Source organism: Nerophis ophidion, linkage group LG12 (genome assembly GCF_033978795.1).
Source record: "Nerophis ophidion isolate RoL-2023_Sa linkage group LG12, RoL_Noph_v1.0, whole genome shotgun sequence".
Classification (NCBI taxonomy): Eukaryota; Metazoa; Chordata; class Actinopteri; order Syngnathiformes; family Syngnathidae; genus Nerophis; species Nerophis ophidion.
In genome coordinates, this window is record NC_084622.1 from 20,548,516 (window position 1) to 20,567,776 (window position 19,261).

General features: G+C 38.6%; 1 protein-coding gene across 3 annotated transcripts in view; it reads left to right on the forward strand.

Annotated features, from left to right (window-relative positions):
• Window positions 1-366: 366 nt before the first annotated feature.
• rspry1 (ring finger and SPRY domain containing 1) overlaps window positions 367-19,261 on the forward strand; it is a 33,242-nt gene continuing 14,347 nt past the window's right edge. Inside the window, exons 1-5 of one of the 3 annotated variants that reach the window (XM_061917056.1) lie at window positions 367-658; window positions 784-833; window positions 5,873-6,486; window positions 14,429-14,481; window positions 17,795-17,907. In XM_061917056.1, the coding sequence (XP_061773040.1) occupies window positions 6,095-6,486; window positions 14,429-14,481; window positions 17,795-17,907 (558 nt within the window). In that variant the 5' untranslated portion in view covers window positions 367-658; window positions 784-833; window positions 5,873-6,094. The remainder of the gene's footprint in view (window positions 659-783; window positions 834-5,872; window positions 6,487-14,428; window positions 14,482-17,794; window positions 17,908-19,261) is intronic. The other 2 variants (XM_061917057.1, XM_061917058.1) reach the window with 2 other exon arrangements.

A 19,261-nucleotide genomic window follows, 5' to 3' on the forward strand; every position in this document is an offset into this window, starting at 1 on the left:
GCGCCATCTTGGAAGATAAAAAAAATAGAGGCAGACGCACTAACCCCTCTGCCACCGTGAAGCGACCATAATAACAATTTTTTTTTTATTATATGTGCTTTTCATGATGGTATCCTTACATCACACTCATTTTTTTACTGCATGCCTTTCGTAAGTGAGAAGAGTTTTTAAAGTAATGAGCGCATGCTTACTTTTACCGCATGCCTTTGGTAAGCGCAGGAGTGAGAAGAGGTTTTAAATTAATTAGCGCCATGGCAGCAATTCAAGGAAATACGGTGACTGTCTTGAATTTGAATATATATATATATATATATATATTTTATTTTTCACTAAAGAAGGTTTGGGTGAATGCGCTTATGAAACTGGTGGGATTCGGTACTTCCAACTAGGTTAAGAACCACTGGTCTAAGTCTATTAGAATTGATACAGGTTTTGTCACGTCGTATTGCTGGCCAATGTTCCATCAGTCAGTCTCCCCGCACACTGCCTCCCTCAGCGGATGATGCTGGCCAGCGATCCGCCGAGGCTACGGAACTTAGCAGGTAGCAAGCAAGCTAGCTTGTGTGGTATTTTTTTTTTCGTACTGTTGACAGGTTTTTGCGAGTGTTGCCGGCCGCGTTGTAGCCGTGTGCGGGTGTTGGGGATACACGCTCTTCGGGTAAATATTAACTTAGTCTAGCTGCTCCGGAACCACGCCTAGTTGACTCATGTTTGCTAACTTGCACACTTGGACAGTCGCGGCTAGCCTGCTTTAGCTCGGCTAATAATCTCTCTTCTTTTTAGCTGCCGTACTTGTGTGTGTGAACGCCGCTCACCTTCCCAGCCAGGAAGACGTAAGTCTACACTTTAATTCAATTCGAAGCGAAATGGTGGATATAGGACTTGTTTTGTCTTTTTATAATACTTTATTCAAGGAACGCTCGTAAGGATGGCTGCGAGCTAACAGGCTAACTGTTAACAAAACAATGCCGCTCCGATGTCTTCACGTTTGTTTATTTTCTTTTTTTATTTATTTATTGGGACGAAAACATGTGTATTTTGTGCTACAAGAGGAGGTACATGTTACTTCCCCCTAGAACGGTGGTCCCCAACCACAGGTATCGGTAGATAGATAGAGAGTAGGGCTGCGAATCTTTGGGTGTCCCACGATTCGATTCAGTATCGATTCTTGGGGTCACGATTCGGTAATATATCAAATTTTTCGATTCAAAAACGGCATTTTTCCGATTCAAAACTATTCTGTATTCATTCAATACATAGGATTTCAACAGGATCTACCCCAGTCTGCTGACATGCTAGCAGAGTAGTAGATTTAAAAAAAAAAAAAGCTTTTATAATTGTAAAGGACAATGTTTTATCCACTGATTGCAATAATGTAAATTTGTTTCAACTATTAAACGAACCAAAAATATGACTTATTTTATCTTTGTGAAAACATTGGACACAGTGTGTTGTCAAGCTTATGAGATGCGATGCAAGTGTAAGCCACTGTGACACTATTGTTTTTTTTTTAATTGCTATAAGTGTCTAATGACAATGTCAACGAGGGATTTTTAATCACTACTATGCTGAAATTATAACTAATATTGATACTGTTGTCGATAATATTCATTTTTGTTTCACTACTTTTGGTTTGTTCTGTGTCGTGTTTGTGTCTCTCAATTGCTTTGTTTATTGCAGTTCTGAGTGTTGCTGGGTCAGGTTTGGTTTTGGAATTAGATTGCATTGTTATGGTATTGCTGTGTAGTGGTTTGTTGGATTGATTAAAAAAAAAAAAGATTCAATTCTGAATCGCACAAAGAATTCGATTCAATTCGTATTCGAATCGATTTTTTCCCACACCCCTAATAGAAAGATAGATAGATGGTAATTTATGGATTCCTTCAGGAAAATTTAAATTCCAGCAGCAGTGTACAGAGATGAGATCAATTTAAAAAGTAAAAAGTAAATAATGTGGGTTTGAATGGAAAGAAAATAGAAAAATATTAAAATAAGAATAAAAATAAAAAGCAACAATGGGAATAAAAATATAACAGTAAAATAAGAATATAACAAGAGAAACTAGGCAGTAGTGACCATGTAATGAAAACGTATTGCACTGTTATTGTTTTGCATCCCCTGTCATCCGAGTACCCCCCTCCCCCCTCCCCAGAGTGGAGTTGTACAGTCTAATAGTGTGTGAGACAAAGGAGTTTTTGAGTCTATTAGTCCTGCACTTGGGATGAAGCAGTCTAGCACTGAGGCTCCTCTGGCTACTGATAACGGTATGCAGAGGGTGACTGGCATCATACAGGATGCTCACTAGTTTTTCCACAGTCCTTCTCTGCCAGCGTCACCAGTGAGCCCAGTTTCATTCCGATTGTAGAACCGGCCCTCCTGATCAGTTTCTCCAGTCTGGAGCTGTCCTTAGATGTACTGCCCCCCCAGCACACTACCACGTAGAACAGAACACTGGCAACCACAGACTGGTAGTACATCCACAGGAGTTTTTTGCAGATGTTGAAGGAGCGCAGCCTCCTGAGGAAGTACAGCCTGCTCTGTCCTTTGTTGCACAGGTGGTCCGTGTTAACAGTCCAGTCCAGCTTATTGTCCACCCAAACCCTGAGGTACTTGAATGGGTCCACAGTCTGTACCTCAATTCCCTACATCACATTAGGTTGTGACCGTGGACTCGACCTCCTAAAGTTAATGACCAGCTCCTTGGTCTTTGAGGGGTTGAGTTGCAAGAGGTTCGTGTGGCACCAGACAGCAAAGTCCCTCACCAGGCTTCCAAACTCCTCCTCTCTGCTGTCCCTGATGCACTGACGATGGCTGTGTCATCAGCGTACTTCTGGATGTGACACAGCTCTGAGTTGTAGCAAAAGTCAGCCGTGTACAGGGTGAAGAGAAGAGGGGCCAGCACCGTTCCTTGCGATGCTCCGGTGCTGCTGATTACACTGTCAGACATGATGTCCTTCAGTCTGACGTACTGTGGCTTGTCGGTGGGGTAGTTCGAAATCCAGGCAACCGGGCAGAGGTCCACTCGCATTCTGTCCAGCTTGTCCTGGAGGTGGCGGGGCTGTATGGTATTAAAGGCACTCGAGAAGTCCAGGAAGAGGATCCTCACAGTGCCATTTCCCTTATCCAGGTGTGAGTGGGCTCGGTGCAGCAGGTAAAGGATAGCATCCTCCACACCAACGCCTGCCTTGTACGCAAACTGCAGGCTATACAAGAGGAGGTACATGTTACTTCCCCCAAGAACGGTGGTCCCCAACCAACGGTCCGGGGAACAGTACCGGTCCGTTATGCATTTGCTACCAGGCCGGAGAGAAACATAAAATAATTTATAAAATGTTTGCATTTTCTCCCACTTAACTTTGGCCTGTCCCACTAGACCAGGAGTTGGCAACCTTTACCACTCAAAGAGCCATTTTGACCCGTTTCACAAAGTAAAGAAAACAATGGGAGCCACATAACTCTTTTGAAATTTATAATGAAATAATACTGCACACATAGTTTTTTTTTGCTTTGTGCTATGTATAGACCAGGGGTCTCAGATACGCGGCCCACACCTTAATATGAAAATGTAATGTTAGTGCGGCCCGCAAGTTTTATATGAATGCCGCTTGACAGCGTCACACCTGCCGACCCTCCTAATTTTCCCGGGAGACTCCCGAATTTCAGAGTAATTATTCTCTTGAATGTAGGTTGGTGTTCACCCAAAGAACAATAATACGGGTGTACAATGATGGCACTACTGCTAGCTCCCTCTACAGCTTGTATAAATAGCTTGCCAGTCCAGAGAATTGTTTGATGAGGCTATTGCAGACACACGTAAGAGACTGCAAGGCATCCTTATTTAACAGCAATACAGGTCACACTGAGGGTGGCCGTTTAAACAACTTTAGCACTCTTACTAATATGCGCCACACTGTGAACCCACACCAAACAAGAATGACAAACACATTTCAGGAGAACATAAATAAATGATAAATGGGTTGTACTTGTATAGCGCTTTTCTACCTTCAAGGTACTCAAAGCGCTTTGACACTACTTCCAGATTAACCCATTCACACACACATTCACACACTGATGGAGCGAGCTGCCATGCAAGGCGCTAACCAGCACCCATCAGGAGCAAGGGTGAAGTGTCTTGCTCAGGACACAATGGATGTGACGAGGCTGGTACGAGATGGGGATTGAACCAGGGACCCCCGGGTTGCGCACGGCCACTGCGCCACATCCGCACTGTAACACAGCATAAACACGACAGAACAAATACCCAGAAACCCATGTATCCCTAACTCTTCCAGGTTACATTATAACCCCCCGTGCGTCGGTTGAGGTGGGCGGGGTTTGGGAGATATTCAAAGGGCCTGCTGGGGGGTGTGTGTGTGTGTGTGTGTGTGTGTGTGTGTGTGTGTGTGTGTGTGTGTGTGTGTGTGTGTGTGTGTGTGTGTGTGTGTGTGTGTGTGTGTGTGTGTGTGTGTGTGTGTGTGTGTGTGTGCGTGCGTGCGTGCGTGCGTGCGTGTGTGTGTATATATATATATAATATATATATATATATATAGCTGTAATTCACTTAAATGTTTCAGTATTTCTTATATATTTATATAAATTTGTTAGTTCAGGTGGTGTCTCTCCAGGGGGAAGGGGGCGTCACCTATATATGTATCTCTATATTTTTTCCCCGTAAAGTAAAAACATAAAAACAGAACAGTCCTAGTTGCCTGAGATACTAAGTATGTCATTATTTTGACTTAGTAAATATTGACTTACTAAGACAAAATAATGACTAAGTCAAATGAATGACTTACTGTAAATAAGCGTTTTCAATAAGCGTTTGAAACAAAGAGTTAAAAGTGGGGCCACACGATGACATACATGTATGCTCAAATCATCATGCTTAATTTATTACAGCATTTAATACAGAATACGCTCAGACACTCGGCACCCTCTAATAAGTTAGGCGGCTTCCAGTGACCCCCGGCAACCCTCGGGCAGAGGTCCAGGTCACAGATAGCAGGCACATCAAAATTTCTTATTATTATTTTTAAAACATATTACTTTAAATAGAAATACAGAACCGCTGTTTAATTTTATTTTAGCAACTCAGCTGCCAGTTTTTTACCATAATAAAATGCGGTACAATAACATCGGCAATCGTGGATTTTACAGTAAAAAAAACAAAAAATTGACAGCTCAGTCGACAGAATTTTTCTGTAAAAAAAAACAACATTGGTTGTTTTATTTTAACTTACAGTAATGTGCTGTAAAATAAACTCCCTATTCTATTGGTCATTTCATTTGTATAGTGTACAATTTAATGGATAACTTGCTTTGAAATCATAAGTTAAGCAGATATTTAAGTTTTTTTTGGATTTTGGCGAAGAAAGTTAGATAATATAATATTTGTTGCAATATTGGACACTATTTTTTTCCCTGTCAAACTAGACAAAAAACCTAATACCTTGGCCTTGAGTTTTTCACCTGTGCAGAAGACACACCAATAAGTTTGTTTATAGATGTACAATAAAACTCCTGGTAGGTAGTTTCCATTTTTTATTTTTTTATAACTCTGTGACATGATACAATGCACATTAATGATAATAGAAAAATGACAGATTGTAGCCAAAGGCTGATTTCCATCTGCATTTCATTGCAAAGAAATACACCCAGGGCTGCCACTAATTAAGCGTTATATTGAATTGTATTTTTCATGCACTTATTCTTGCTATATTTATCTGGCACAAGTGGAAAGCCGGTCCCTAAAAATTAAGCCTACATAAACCGGTCCGTGTTGCAAAAAAGGTTGGGGACCACTTTCCTAGAATGTGGTTATTATTTGGACAAATCAACTTGCCTTACATTTGACTCTTTTACTTTCCCACAGTGTTTTAAGACCTGGAACTGCATCCAAACCTTGAGATTTTTATAATGTTCAAAGACTTCATCGCATCGCCTGACTCCTCTCGGCTCATCAACTCACCTATAAATGAGTAAACCCAAACTTGACCCTCCATCCCCACTTGACGTGATTCACAATGATCATTTGCGTTGACACAACCCTGCCCTCTGGGACGAGAACCCGCCATAACCCGGCTCATCCAATGATATGATAGTAGCTGCCTGGATCAGTTACTGTGCCTGCAGGAGCCTCGCACAGGTTCTCCTACTCCTTTCCTCCGCAAACACCTTTTCATCCCTGTGGGAGACCCTCGCAGGCCGTGGAGCCATGGGGAACAGCTGCGTGTGCCGGGATGACAGCGACTTGGAGGACCATCACGGGGCGTCCAGAGCCTTCAGGGGCTCAAGGGGACAGGCCAGGCGGACGGATCACGGGACAGGTGCGACCGTCGACGCTGGGGAGTCTCGTGGCGGTCGCCCGAGGGACCCTGTCAGACCCCCACGGAGGGGGCGTGGCCCCCACGAGCCACGGCGGAAGAAGCAGAATGTGGATGGCTTGGTGCTGGACACGCTGGCTGTCATCAGGACCCTTGTGGACAAGTAAGATACTCTCTCCCGATAATACACCTCTTTATTTTGATTCCACTTTGCAATGTCACCAAGAAACTACTTCTGTTCTGTTAAATCACCCATAGTGAATAGATGACGGAAATTTCACTAACGAATTGTCTTTATATATTTTGTGCGCTTGAAAATGAATCTGGCAGTCATATTCCATAATATCAATTACTGTATTTTCCGGACCATAGGTTGCACCGGATTATAAGGCGCACTGCCAATGAGCGGGTCTAGTCAGGTCTATTTTTATACAAAAGGTGTACCGGATTATAGGGTGCACTAAAGAGTTCATATATATATTTTTTTTCTAAATGTAAAACACTTCCTTGTGGTCTGCATAACATGTAATTGTGGTTCTTTTGGTTAAAATGTCTATTTTTACAAAAGGTGTACCGGATTATAGGGTGCACTAAAGAGTTCATATATATATATTTTTTCTAAATATAAAACACTTCCTTGTGGTCTGCATAACATGTAATTGTGGTTCTTTTGGTTAAAATTTCTATTTTTATACAAAAGGTGTACCGGATTATAGGGTGCACTAAAGAGTTCATATATATATATATATTTTCTAAATATAAAACACTTCCTTATGGTCTGCATAACATGTAATTGTGGTTCTTTTGGTTAAAATGTTGGGTAGATTATTTAAAAAAAATAATCTTTTAACTGCTTTCTGACAGTCGCTTTATGATGCGCCGTTTTGTGGGCGGTGTTATTTACGTGGCTCACCTTCGTCAGCATCTTCTCCCCATCATCTTTGTTGTAGCGGTGTAGTGTGAGAGGACGGGAGTGGAAGAAGTGTCAAAAGATCGAGCTAACTGTTTTAATGACATTCAGACTTTACTTCAATAACGTAGCAGCATCTCCTCATCCGTGGCTCACTTGTGCAACAACAACGCCGGAAATGTGTCCCGTGAAAAAACGTCAGACTGGAACTCTAATAACTAATGTTCCTTGGGTGAATTATGTAAACTCACTACACCGGTATGTTTTAGTGCTTTCATGGCGAGTTCACTGACAAATATAAGTAAGAACTTTACGCTACTTTATATTAGAAATGGCAACAGCGGAGGATAAATGTCCCATAACAATAAGATGGAGGAAAAAAAAAAGAAGCTTATCGACTACTACACGGACAACAAAGGCAGACACGCACAAATTTTCAGGACGTATGCAGATCCCAAATACAGATCAGAACATAAGAAAAGTCTCCGTTGCATAATATCACCATAATAATACTCGTATGTTGAAGCACAGTACAATCCATCAAGCGGTGCAGCTTCATAGCTTACCAAAGTCGTACTGAAACATTTTGATAGATTTTTGAGCTCCGTGTGTAATGTTCTATATTTTCAATGAAACATAAAACATTTTGGTGTTGTTTACTTGAGTCATATTGCAGTCTACACATATCCCTTAAGTTGGCCTGCCATCTACTGGTCACACTTATCATTTCTCCATGTACCAAATTAAATAGCTTCGAGGTTGGTAAGCACAACTAGAATCATTCAGTACATTAGGCACACCGGGTTTTAAGGCGCACTGTTGAGTTTTGAGAAAATGAAAGGATTTCAAGTGCGCCTCATAGTCTGAAAAATTTGGTAGCTTTTGAGTAATTAGTAGATTACTAATTTTACTTGTAACACCCCCTTTTCATTGCCAGACTTGATATGTCGCCCCTCTTGCTGTGATGTCATCTACAGAACTGGAACCTATTTCCCCAAATAAACCGTTTGTATACAAGCATGTACGGTAAAACTATTATTTTGATCACTTAATTGCAGGTTTTTGTCGCCCTGGTTAACTTTATTAGCAAACAAGAAATACAAAATAATGTCCATTTCCGGACTTCCCTACTCCTCCATCTCCTCTTCCATGGAAACCCCAGCCTTTGTTTCGTCAATCATCAGTAGAAAAGGACGCAAAATAGAATACCAGCAGCTTACCTTATTTTTCTCTCGTTTTTGAGCGTCATGGGCCTCGTGTAATTAGAGTTGCATGGCGTTCCTACTAAAAATAGACGTATGTTCAAATACAGAAAACTACGTACGCAAGTACATATTCAGATGTGTTACAGTGTGTTCACGCATTTATTTTTTACATCACAATCAACTTAAAATTGTTTCCAGATGTTGGCAAGGCTTGGCATGCCCAGGCCACGCCCCATTTTAAATATGCAATAATAAGTGCTGCACGTTGTAGCCAATCACAAGTCAGGAGGAGGTGCGTCTTTCTGGTATTTGGAGCGATCACCGGCAGGTTGAAATTGCCGTGTCCTGCGGAAAAGCGCTTGCTGCCTGCAGACAAAATGATGTAATCTTGCAATCTTTTAAATGTAAACATACCAGCATATCACAAAGGATACAAAATACTTTGATTACTCAATTTATTATCAGAACTCAGGAGAGCTTCTTACTGTAGCAGCCCTATATGTTGGCGGCAACCACCCACTGCTGCTGTCAAGACATGGCATCACAGGAACACTGTTTGACAGCATTAGTTGGCAAAATGATCACCTAGATAAATTAATATGTCCTCACAAATATTAATATGAATATGAAGAATTATGCATTGGCAAAAAAGTACATTTTATGTCCTTGCCTCTATAATTTTTACATTGTTAAAATCAGTTGTTGGCAAAGCCTGAAAGACCACTTCTGTGTGTTGCCAAAATATCCACAGCCTGTAGAAACGTATGTACGTCAGGCATGAAGTTGGCGTGAGGCAGTGCACATTTCCATGTCAACGTCAGTCTTGACACATCTCCTCTCTGTCATGAAAAAGGTCATGCGCCAGGTTTTTGTGCGTTCGCAAGCTCGTTTTAGAAGGCCTTTGTGTGCTTTTCTGTCTCTGTTTTTCCACATGTTTGGACTCAGTTTTTCTCTCCTTGACGCTACTCCTGATTTTAGGGATCACACTTGGCTTGAGTCTCTTATTTTTTTATTATTATTTAAACTCCAACCGAAACTTTTCTTTGAAGTCTGAATCATTCAAATGATTGCTGTAAATCACGAGTGTCAAACTGGGTATTGTGGAGGGCCACATGGCAGTTCTAGCTGCCCTCAGAGGGCCGCTCTGTAACAGTAAATAATAGTGTTATATTAGGGCTGTGAATCCTTGGGAACTACACGATTCGGTTCAATTCTTTGGGTAATGATTCGATTCAGAATCAATCCTCGATTCAAAGGAATTCTCCAAAATCTACACTTTTTCAATAACATTGGGTGCCAGTTCTATGATTAACTACATTCCTCTATAAAAGGGGTCACCAACGCGGTGCCCGCAGGCACCAGGTAGCCCGTAAGGACCAGATGAGTAGCCCGCTGGCCTGTTCTAAAAATAGATCAAATAGCAGCACTTACCAGTGAGCTGCCTCTATTTTTTACATTTTATGTATTTACTAGCAAACTGGTCTTGCTTTGCTCGACATTTTTAATTGTAAGAGAGACAAAACTCAAATAGAATTTGAAAATGCAAGAAAATATTTTAAAGACTTGGTCTTCACTTGTTTGAATACATTTCTCTTATCTTCTTACTTTGCTTCTTCTAACTTTCAGAAAGACAATTTTACAGAAAAAATACAACCTTAAAAATGATTTTGGGATTTTTAAACACATATACCTTTTTACCTTTTAAATTCCTTCCTCTTTTTTCCTGACAATTTAAATCAATGTTCAAGTAAATTTTTTTTTTTTAATTGTAAAGAATAATAAATACATTTTAATTTAATTCTTCATTTTAGCTTCTGTTTTTTTGACAAAGAATATTTGTGAAATATTTTTTCAAACTTATTATGATTAAATTTAAAAAAAAATATTCTGGCAAATATAGAAAATCTGTATAATTAAATTTAAAACTTTTCAAAGCCTTTTGAATTTCATTTAAAATTTTTGTCCTGAAAAATCTAGAAGAAAAAAGGATTTGTCTTTGTTAAAAATATAGCTTGGTCCAATTTTAGACTTTTTTTTAATTAATAATCACGATTAATCTGAAAATCTATTTTTTGACACCCCTATTAATATATATATTTTGTACATACATTGTTTTAAAAAAAAATCTGTACATTTTACAGTGAATGTTTTTAATTTTTAACACATACATGGAAATGGAAAAAAGTGCCACCGCTCTTACTGTAAAATTTACAGTTGTTTTACAGTAAAAAAAAAAATCCGGTGACTTACCTGTTTTTTATTTTGGAGTGAAAATCATTTCTACAGTGTACAATTTGATGGATAACTTGCTTTGAAATCGATTATTTAGGCACTTATTTTGATTTTAACAAAGAAAATGCGGTAAAATGTGTAACAATTTAATATTTGTTGCAATATTAGCTTACATAAAGTATATGAAATAGTTTGAAGTAGATGTATTTTTTTTCTGTCAAATTGGAAAGTTTAATAGATTTGATAAGAAAAAAACACTTTTTTTTAGGCTTTTGCAGGCCACATAAAATAATGTGGCTGGCCAGATCTTGCCCCCGGCATTGACTTTGACACCTGTGCTGTAAATGATATACTCCTCTCCTTTGGTCCATCTCATTTTGCCTGAGTCAGTTTGACTGGAGAGGTCCATACTTTCCTCCTATTCACATCATTTGGAAATGTATGCAGGCTGACCCCTTCTTTAGTTGACCTGCAACACTGCATCTGGAAGCCATATTTGACCATTCCTTTCGATTATGCACACAAATAACTTTAATCGGGCTGAAGATGGCACCAAAACGCATACTACGCAACATGTCTTCTGTAGGTGACGTCAGTCGGCTGATGCAGGCCCGCCAACATTTGGATCTAAAAGTGAGCTGTCCAAAATTTGTCTGAACTTGTTGGAAAACAAGCTCAAAATTACTACTGTCTGTTTTTTGTGGGGAATTCTTCCTGTAGACACAATTTCTTGGTCCAGAACTATAACATTTGTGCCAATGTTGTCAGCATTTTAGGGGGCAACAAACATTTTTTTTTGTTGGTATTTTGTTAATTAGTAACAGGTTTGGATGGCAGGTGTAAAATGTATCAGCTTTTTAAGTATGCCAGCTTCCTGCTGTGAAAACAACATATGTTAGATCAGAGGTGTTTGAACTTTTTCCATTAAGCGGTGCATACATTTTTAAGATTAAAGAATGGGCAAATGGGGTCATTTTGATACACAGTGTGTACTAAATATGCTAAAACTTACCCAGTTAAGTCAATATATGCAGGTGCTTTTGAAAGAGTTCTATGGGACATTCCTGTATTAAAGGTGCTGTTGCAACTTCCTCACAGTAACATTTTTCAAAGCAAAAAAACCGCCAACCGCCAACTCTAGCTTATGTCACCGTTAGTGGTTTAACAGAACACATTTGTCTGTCAATTGTCTATATTTTTCACAATTCCAAATTTGATGTAATAACATTTTTTACTGTCCCAAATAAAATGAATAAATGATTGGTTTTAACGGTGGTCACTCACCCGTTCTTGTGAACACATGCGTGCAAAGAGCATGTACACATACAAAAGAAATCCAAAAGAAGAAACAAACAATTGGCAGTCATGTTGTTGTTATGACAGAATATATACAGTGACAATATACAGTGCAAATAGTCATTAAAATAATGAAAATGCATTGAATGAGGAGAAAGTGTGTCCAAACTTTTGGCCTGTACTGTGCATTCAATGACAGCTAACGCTAGCTCTCCAATTTTCTATTAATTGCTATAAACACTTAAAACTAATGAGCGTGCATGTGTTACGTACCGATGTAATTACATCATTACGTACAAGAGGGCAGGCTATATAGTGTAAAATACATTGACAAGTTAGCGCCCTCTAGGCATTTTGATTGATTGAGTGAAACTTTTATTAGTAGATTGCACAGTTCAGTACATATTCCGTACAATTGACCACTAAATGGTAACACCCAAATAAGTTTTTCAACTTGTTTAAGTCGGGGTCCACGTAAATCAATTCATGGTAGGCATCTGTGTAAACGTTGGGGCAAAGGCACGGTACACCTTAAACGAGTTGCCACCTCATAAGCCGTCACCCAGAAAACCTATTTGAAGCCAGCAAAGCTACACATCAATTTGTGCGATATAAAGCTGAATTGTTGGTTAACATTTCTGAGTATCAGCATTTTTCAAACAAAAAAAAACCCTATGTCCACTGCAGAGGACACTGCTTCTCAGAAAGTTAAAGTTGAAAGACACTAAAGTAAACATTATTGGTTTACACTTGTTACACTGCATGTTTAAAGACATCAACTGTAAGTTATTTTGTTTTAATATTTGCTTGAAACAGTAGTTGTTCCTGCACTATTATTTGCACTTAAACATTTTTTTTTGGTTGTAAATTACTATGATAAAAAATGAGAACATTTGAGCATTGTTTTTATCCTAAACATTCCCGCCTCCTCGTTTTACACATTAAAAAAATCTCTATTTTTGGAGCTATACCACAATAATATACCGTACTATTAAAAATGTGATATCATACAGTTAGATTTTGAAAGCGTTACATCACTACTTTATAATATTTGCAAATGAGATACAGAAATGTATAAGATAACAAGATATAACTACTGGACAGCACGGATATGACGTTACATTAAAAAGTGAGATTTCAGTATTAAACAATAAACATTTGTTAAGACAGACAAAAGTACGAAAAGTTGGCACCATTGCGTACCGGTATCAGATGGGAAAGGTACACATCCCTAGTATCATTAACTTTATTCATGCTTGAACGATACACAAGCCTCCAACTTGGGGGAAGCAGTGCTTGAAATAATCAACAAGCTGACCAGATGTTTGATGAAGTATACTGAACAATAGCTCTTGGGTTTAAAGACCACAAAATTTTGCTACATTTTTTCGTTTTTTTGACAGAAGAAAATCTAGAAGGTGTCCGAATACTTCACCAGATTTTTTCTCAGTTTATGGTACTGTCATATAGTAATAACACTGTAGTATAATTCAGTATTGGATGAAAAGAAAATTGGACAAACCCAACAAAAGAGGTGATTTCACTTTGTTTGCACAAACACACAAAACTGCCTATCGTGATGTTGGTGTTGATGAAAAAGGCTTTTAGCTGGCTGGCCGATAAAAAAAACTGCAACATCAGCAATAACAACCACTAAAATAAATCCATAACGTCTTTAAAACCATTACCTCAAACACAAATGCACACTTTGGCTTGAAACACATTTTTATGTTATTGCCGACAAGGCAATACATTATATCTCTGCCTACAGTGGGTCTGGGTCAGTTTTTGCCGCATCCCTCACTTAAAGCATGAGTGAAAAATGCACTACTGGCCTGTTAAGTCCAAGAGAAATAGATGATGCATTATTATCTGCTCACAGATGCTCCCTGGTGGTTGTTTGAGTACACTGCAGATAGTCATTAATGCTTCAGTCCCTTGCAGGATTCTCACAGGCAAACTAACCCAGACCTACTGTATTTGCAGTTTGACATTTGCTCTCTCACAGATTTATTTTCCATGCTTGAAATTGGAAATACTCTTTTTTTTGGGGTGAACCTACTGTAAATAGGAAGCTGTTTGATGGCGAGGGAAAGAAGGCCGCAGTAGCTATGAATGCAGAAAAGGGTGCTGTTGCAGAAGTCCATTCACTTGATTGTTTCCAACAGGAAGAGGCTTTGACAAGATTTGATATTGTGTTACTACATGTATTGGAAGTGATTCTTAATTGGTTAAACTGAATTTCTAAAATGTCTTTAAGAACTGTGACAGGCATGTTAGACTTTCAAAAATAGCGCTTTTCCGTCAGTTGTAGGGGGTTTTGGAATGTACCCCCTGCAAATAGTGGGCATCTACTGTAAACGGTAATAAGAATGTCGTTCATATCTATTTTTACATCAACATCATGTATCTAAAGCATTCAAAAGTTGGATAATATTGACACAGACACATTTACTTTTCAGTGACCAAGAGCCCCCCTATTCCATGATCACATTGCACGAGATGGCTGAGACTGGTAAGTAAATTCACATTTGTAGTTTGTGTTTAACTGTCTTAACAGATTAACATTTTAGTTGCAGTAGTTTGCATGTTCTCCCAGTGAATGCGTGGGTTCCCTCCGGGTACTCCGGCTTCCTCCCACTTCCAAAGACATGCACCTGGGGATAGGTTGATTGGCAACACTAAAAATTGGCCCTAGTGTGTGAATGTGAGTGTGAATGTTGTCTGTCTATCTGTGTTGGATGGATGAATGGATGGAAGAATGGATGGATAGTTACTACCTAAATATAGTGACAGAAGGAGGATTAACAGGAAACACTGCGAGCCATTCAGGCTGTCAATGGACCATATTTACTCAGATAGTGGCCTCTCGTACTAAAAGTTCTATCTATCTATCTATCTATCTATTTATCTATCTATCTATCTATCTATCTATCCATCTATCCATCTATCTATCTATCTATCTATCTATCTATCTATCTATCTATCTATCTATCTATCTATCTATCTATCTATCTATCTATCTATCTATCTATCTATCTATCTATCTATCTATCTATCTATCTATCTATCTATCTATCTATCTATCTATCTACAGTGGGGCAAAAAAGTATTTAGTCAGCCACCGATTGTGCAAGTTCTCCCACTTAAAGTGATGACAGAGGTCTGTAATTTTCATCATAGGTCCACTTTAACTGTGAGAGACAGAATGTGAAAGAAAAATCCAGGAATTCACATTGTAGGAATTTAAAAAACTGTATTTGTAAATTATGGTGGAAAATAAGTATTTGGTCACTTCAAACAAGGAAGAGCTCTGGCTCTCACAGACCTGTAACTTCTTCTTTAAGAAGCTCTTCTGTCCTCCACTCGTTACCTGTATTAATGGCACTTGTTTGAACTTGTTTTCTGTATAAAAGACACCTGTCCTCAGCCTCAAACAGTCAGACTCCAAACTCCACTATGGCCAAGACCAAAGAGCTGTCGAAGGACACCAGGAAAATAATTGTAGACCTACACCAGACTGGGAAGAGTGAATCTACAATAGGCAAGCAGCTTGGTGTGAAAAAATCATCTGTGGGAACAATTATCAGAAAATGGAAGACATACAAGATCACTGATAATCTCCCTCTATCTGGGGCTCCACGCAAGATCTCATCCCGTGGGGTCAAAGTGATCCCAATAACGGTGAGCAAAAATCCCAGAACCACACGGGGGACCTGGTTAATGACCTGCAGAGAGCTGAAACCAAAGTAACAAAGGTTACCATCAGTAACACACTACGCCGACAGGGAATCAAATCCTGCAGTGCCAGACGTGTCCCCCTGCTTAAGCCAATGCATGTCTAGGCCCGTCTGAGGTTTGCCAGAGAGCACATGGATAATACAGCAGAGGATTGGGAGAATGTCATGTGGTCAGATGAAACCAAAATAGAACTTTTTGGTATAAACTCAACTCGTTGTGTTTGGAGGAAGAAGAATAATGAGTTGCATCCCAAGAACACCAAACCTACTGTTCAGTTCAGTTCAGTTTCAGTTTATTTTCAGTCTAACAAAAACGTATTCAAACATAGATCACGATTCAAAAATGAATAACATGACTGAAACAGGCAGAAGCAAAAAAGCTTATATGCCCAACATAATTTTTTTACATTCAATTAAGTTACCTTTTCTAATAATTCTGCAACACAAAAAGAAATATAGTCATTCAGCATCCACATGCAGGCTGCCCCCCAACAAATAATACAAAAATATGTACCTACACACATACACTTTTCTGTAAATAGATAAACATACATACCTTCTAAATACAACATTTAACCAAACAAACATAAATTTCTAGTTCACATAACTTTTTAAAATACATTATGACATGTTCTTTTTTAAATTAAATACTGAGTCACTCATTTTTATTTCTTTACCAACTGAATTCCACAAATTAACACCGAGAACAGATAAACATCTACGTTTAACAACTAGTCTTGCTTTTGGTAAAATAAACTTAGATCCATCTCTTAGATTGTATTTGCTGGTCTGTAGAGAGAAGTATTTTTGAATTCCTTCTGGAAAAGTATTTATTTTTGCTTTGAACATTATCTGTGTTATTTTATAATAAACAATATCTTGAAATTTCATAAGTTTTGATTTAACAAATAATGGATGGGTATGGTCATAATATCCTGCTTTGTTTATTAGCCGTACAGCTTTTTTTTTTGCAGCAAAACAATATCATTAGTTATGGTTTTAAAAGTGGTTCCCCAGAGTTCTACACAGTATGTCATGTATGGAAGTATCAAAGTATAATAAATTGTTAAAAAAGAATTATAATTAAGTAATTCTTTAGTTTTATACAAAACACCAAGTGTTTTTGATATTTTTGTTTTTATATAATTTACATGTTGTCTCCATGATAATTTATAATCAATTATAACTCCCAAAAACTTAGTATCAAAGACACGCTCAATTTTATCTCCATTTATTTTAATATTTACTTCCTTAGATACTGTGAAGCATGGGGGTGGAAACATCATGCTTTGGGGCTGTTTTTCTGCTAAGGGGACAGGATGATTGATCCGTGTTAAGGAAAGAATGAATGGGGCCATGTATCGTGAGATTTTGAGCCAAAACCTCCTTCCATCAGTGAGAGGTTTGAATGGTTGACCAAATACTTATTTTCCACCATAATTTACAAATAAATTCTTTAAAATTCCTGCCATGTGAATTCCTGGATTTTTTTTCACATTCCGTCTCTCACAGTTGAAGTGTACCTATGATGAAAATTACAGACCTCTGTCATCATTTGAAGTGGGAGAACTTGCACAATCGGTGGCTGACTAAATACTTTTTTGCCCCACTGTATCCATCTATCTATCTATCTATCTATCTATCTATCTATCTATCTATCTATCTATCTATCTATCTATCTATCTCTCTATCTATCTATCCATCTATCTATCTATTAATTAATCTGCTTTAATAGATACTGTGTGTGTGGGGGGGGGCATTCACTGCTTTTAAGTGCACATAGTCAGTGATGATTTTTTTCTGGCATGGTCATGGTAGCTGGCTAATTTTTTGTAACAGTCAAGTTCGGAATTAGCTGATAGATGGCTAGCCTTAAAGACAGCCTCTGCACTTATCAGTCTGCTACCAGTCACCCTAGACCAGGTGGTCCAAATGTTTTTTGGATAGAAAAATTGCTATGGAATTGGAAGGGTGACTCTTAAATGTTGCCGACCTCAGGCCTGTAGGAACTTTAGTTATTGCACTTCACACTCGGATATACGTTGCTGAACAGACGCACAAATTAGTCATCTTATTCTTCTCTCTTAGACGATGGCTGGCTGGAGGTTGTCCAGTCTCTGATTCGAGTGATACCATTGGACGACCCACTTGGGCCTGCAGTCATCACCCTGCTGTTGGACGAGTGTCCCCTTCCCACTAAGGTAAGGCATAACATCATCAATAGTAAATACGTTTGAATTAATACTTGTAAGGAAGTACAACGTGTTTTAAACCACAGTTTGTGGTTTGTGCAACAAAAGTGAGTCAGCATGTTCAGATAACAACATGACCGTGCAAATATGCAGCTGACTTTTCCTGTCTAAAGGGCATCGTGTTTCTTCACCATAATGGGATTGTATTGAATGAGGTCTGGTTTCTGTTCCATTAGTGACACTTGTGTGTCCTTGCTGTAGTAGAAATGTAATTTGCAGTGTGCTTTTTCCAGCTGCTACAATCTGATTTTCTCTCACTGTTAAAGGAAATGTATGTGCACCCACCAAATATTTTTTTTCTACATTCTCGTGACTTCTTGTACTTTGTGACCTGATCTATTTTTAGTGACGATTATAAATAGATAAATGATAAATGGATCGTTTCAACGTTGGCGGTAACTTATAAAAACTGAGAAGGGTTGAACAAAAATGGCACCGAAAAGGAAATAATGTGCTGCAGATTACAAGCTGGACGTAGTAAAATATGCAGCAGAAAACGACAAGAGGAAGCGGCGCATACCTTTGGAGTTGGCAGAGTTGTTTAGAAGCGACATCACAGAAGAAGATTTCATCGGATTTAGCGATGAGTAGTGAGAGATTGTTTGGTAAACGTATAGCATGTTCTATATGTTATAGTTATTTGAATGACTCTTACCATAATATGTTACGTTAACATACCAGGCACGTTCTCAGTTGGTTATTTATGCCTCATATAACGTACACTTATTTAGCCTGTTGTCCACTATTCTTTATTTATTTTAAATTGCCTTTCAAATGTCTATTCTTGGTGTTGGATTTAATCAAATACATTTCCCCCAAAAATGCGACTTATACTCCAGTGCAATGTATATATGTTTTTTTCCTTCTTTATTATGCATTTTCGGCCGGTGCAACGTATACTCCGGAGCGATTTATAATCCGAAAAATACGGTATAATTAATGATAACTTGAAATATAAAAGAAAGCAGATAAATGGAGGGGAAGAAAGAGAACCAAACTGTATTAACCTTGTAGATTGTTATAGTACTATTGGATAAGCTTTGTCAGTGTGCCATGTGTCACCCAGTTTCCCTTTGGGGAACAACGTTAATATACAGTATGTTTGATGAAATTTAATTATATGCATGAGTGCATTTATGCATATGTGCTTGCATATGCACAGTATGTGTATATGTATGTTTTAGTGCGAAGGATTTTAATCACGCATTTAGTGCTTTGAGCACACTACAAACCGAGAGCTAGCAAAGGGAGCTAGAAAAAAGAGCTAGCCTCTGCGTTTCCTGCAGCGCGACTCGCCTACTCT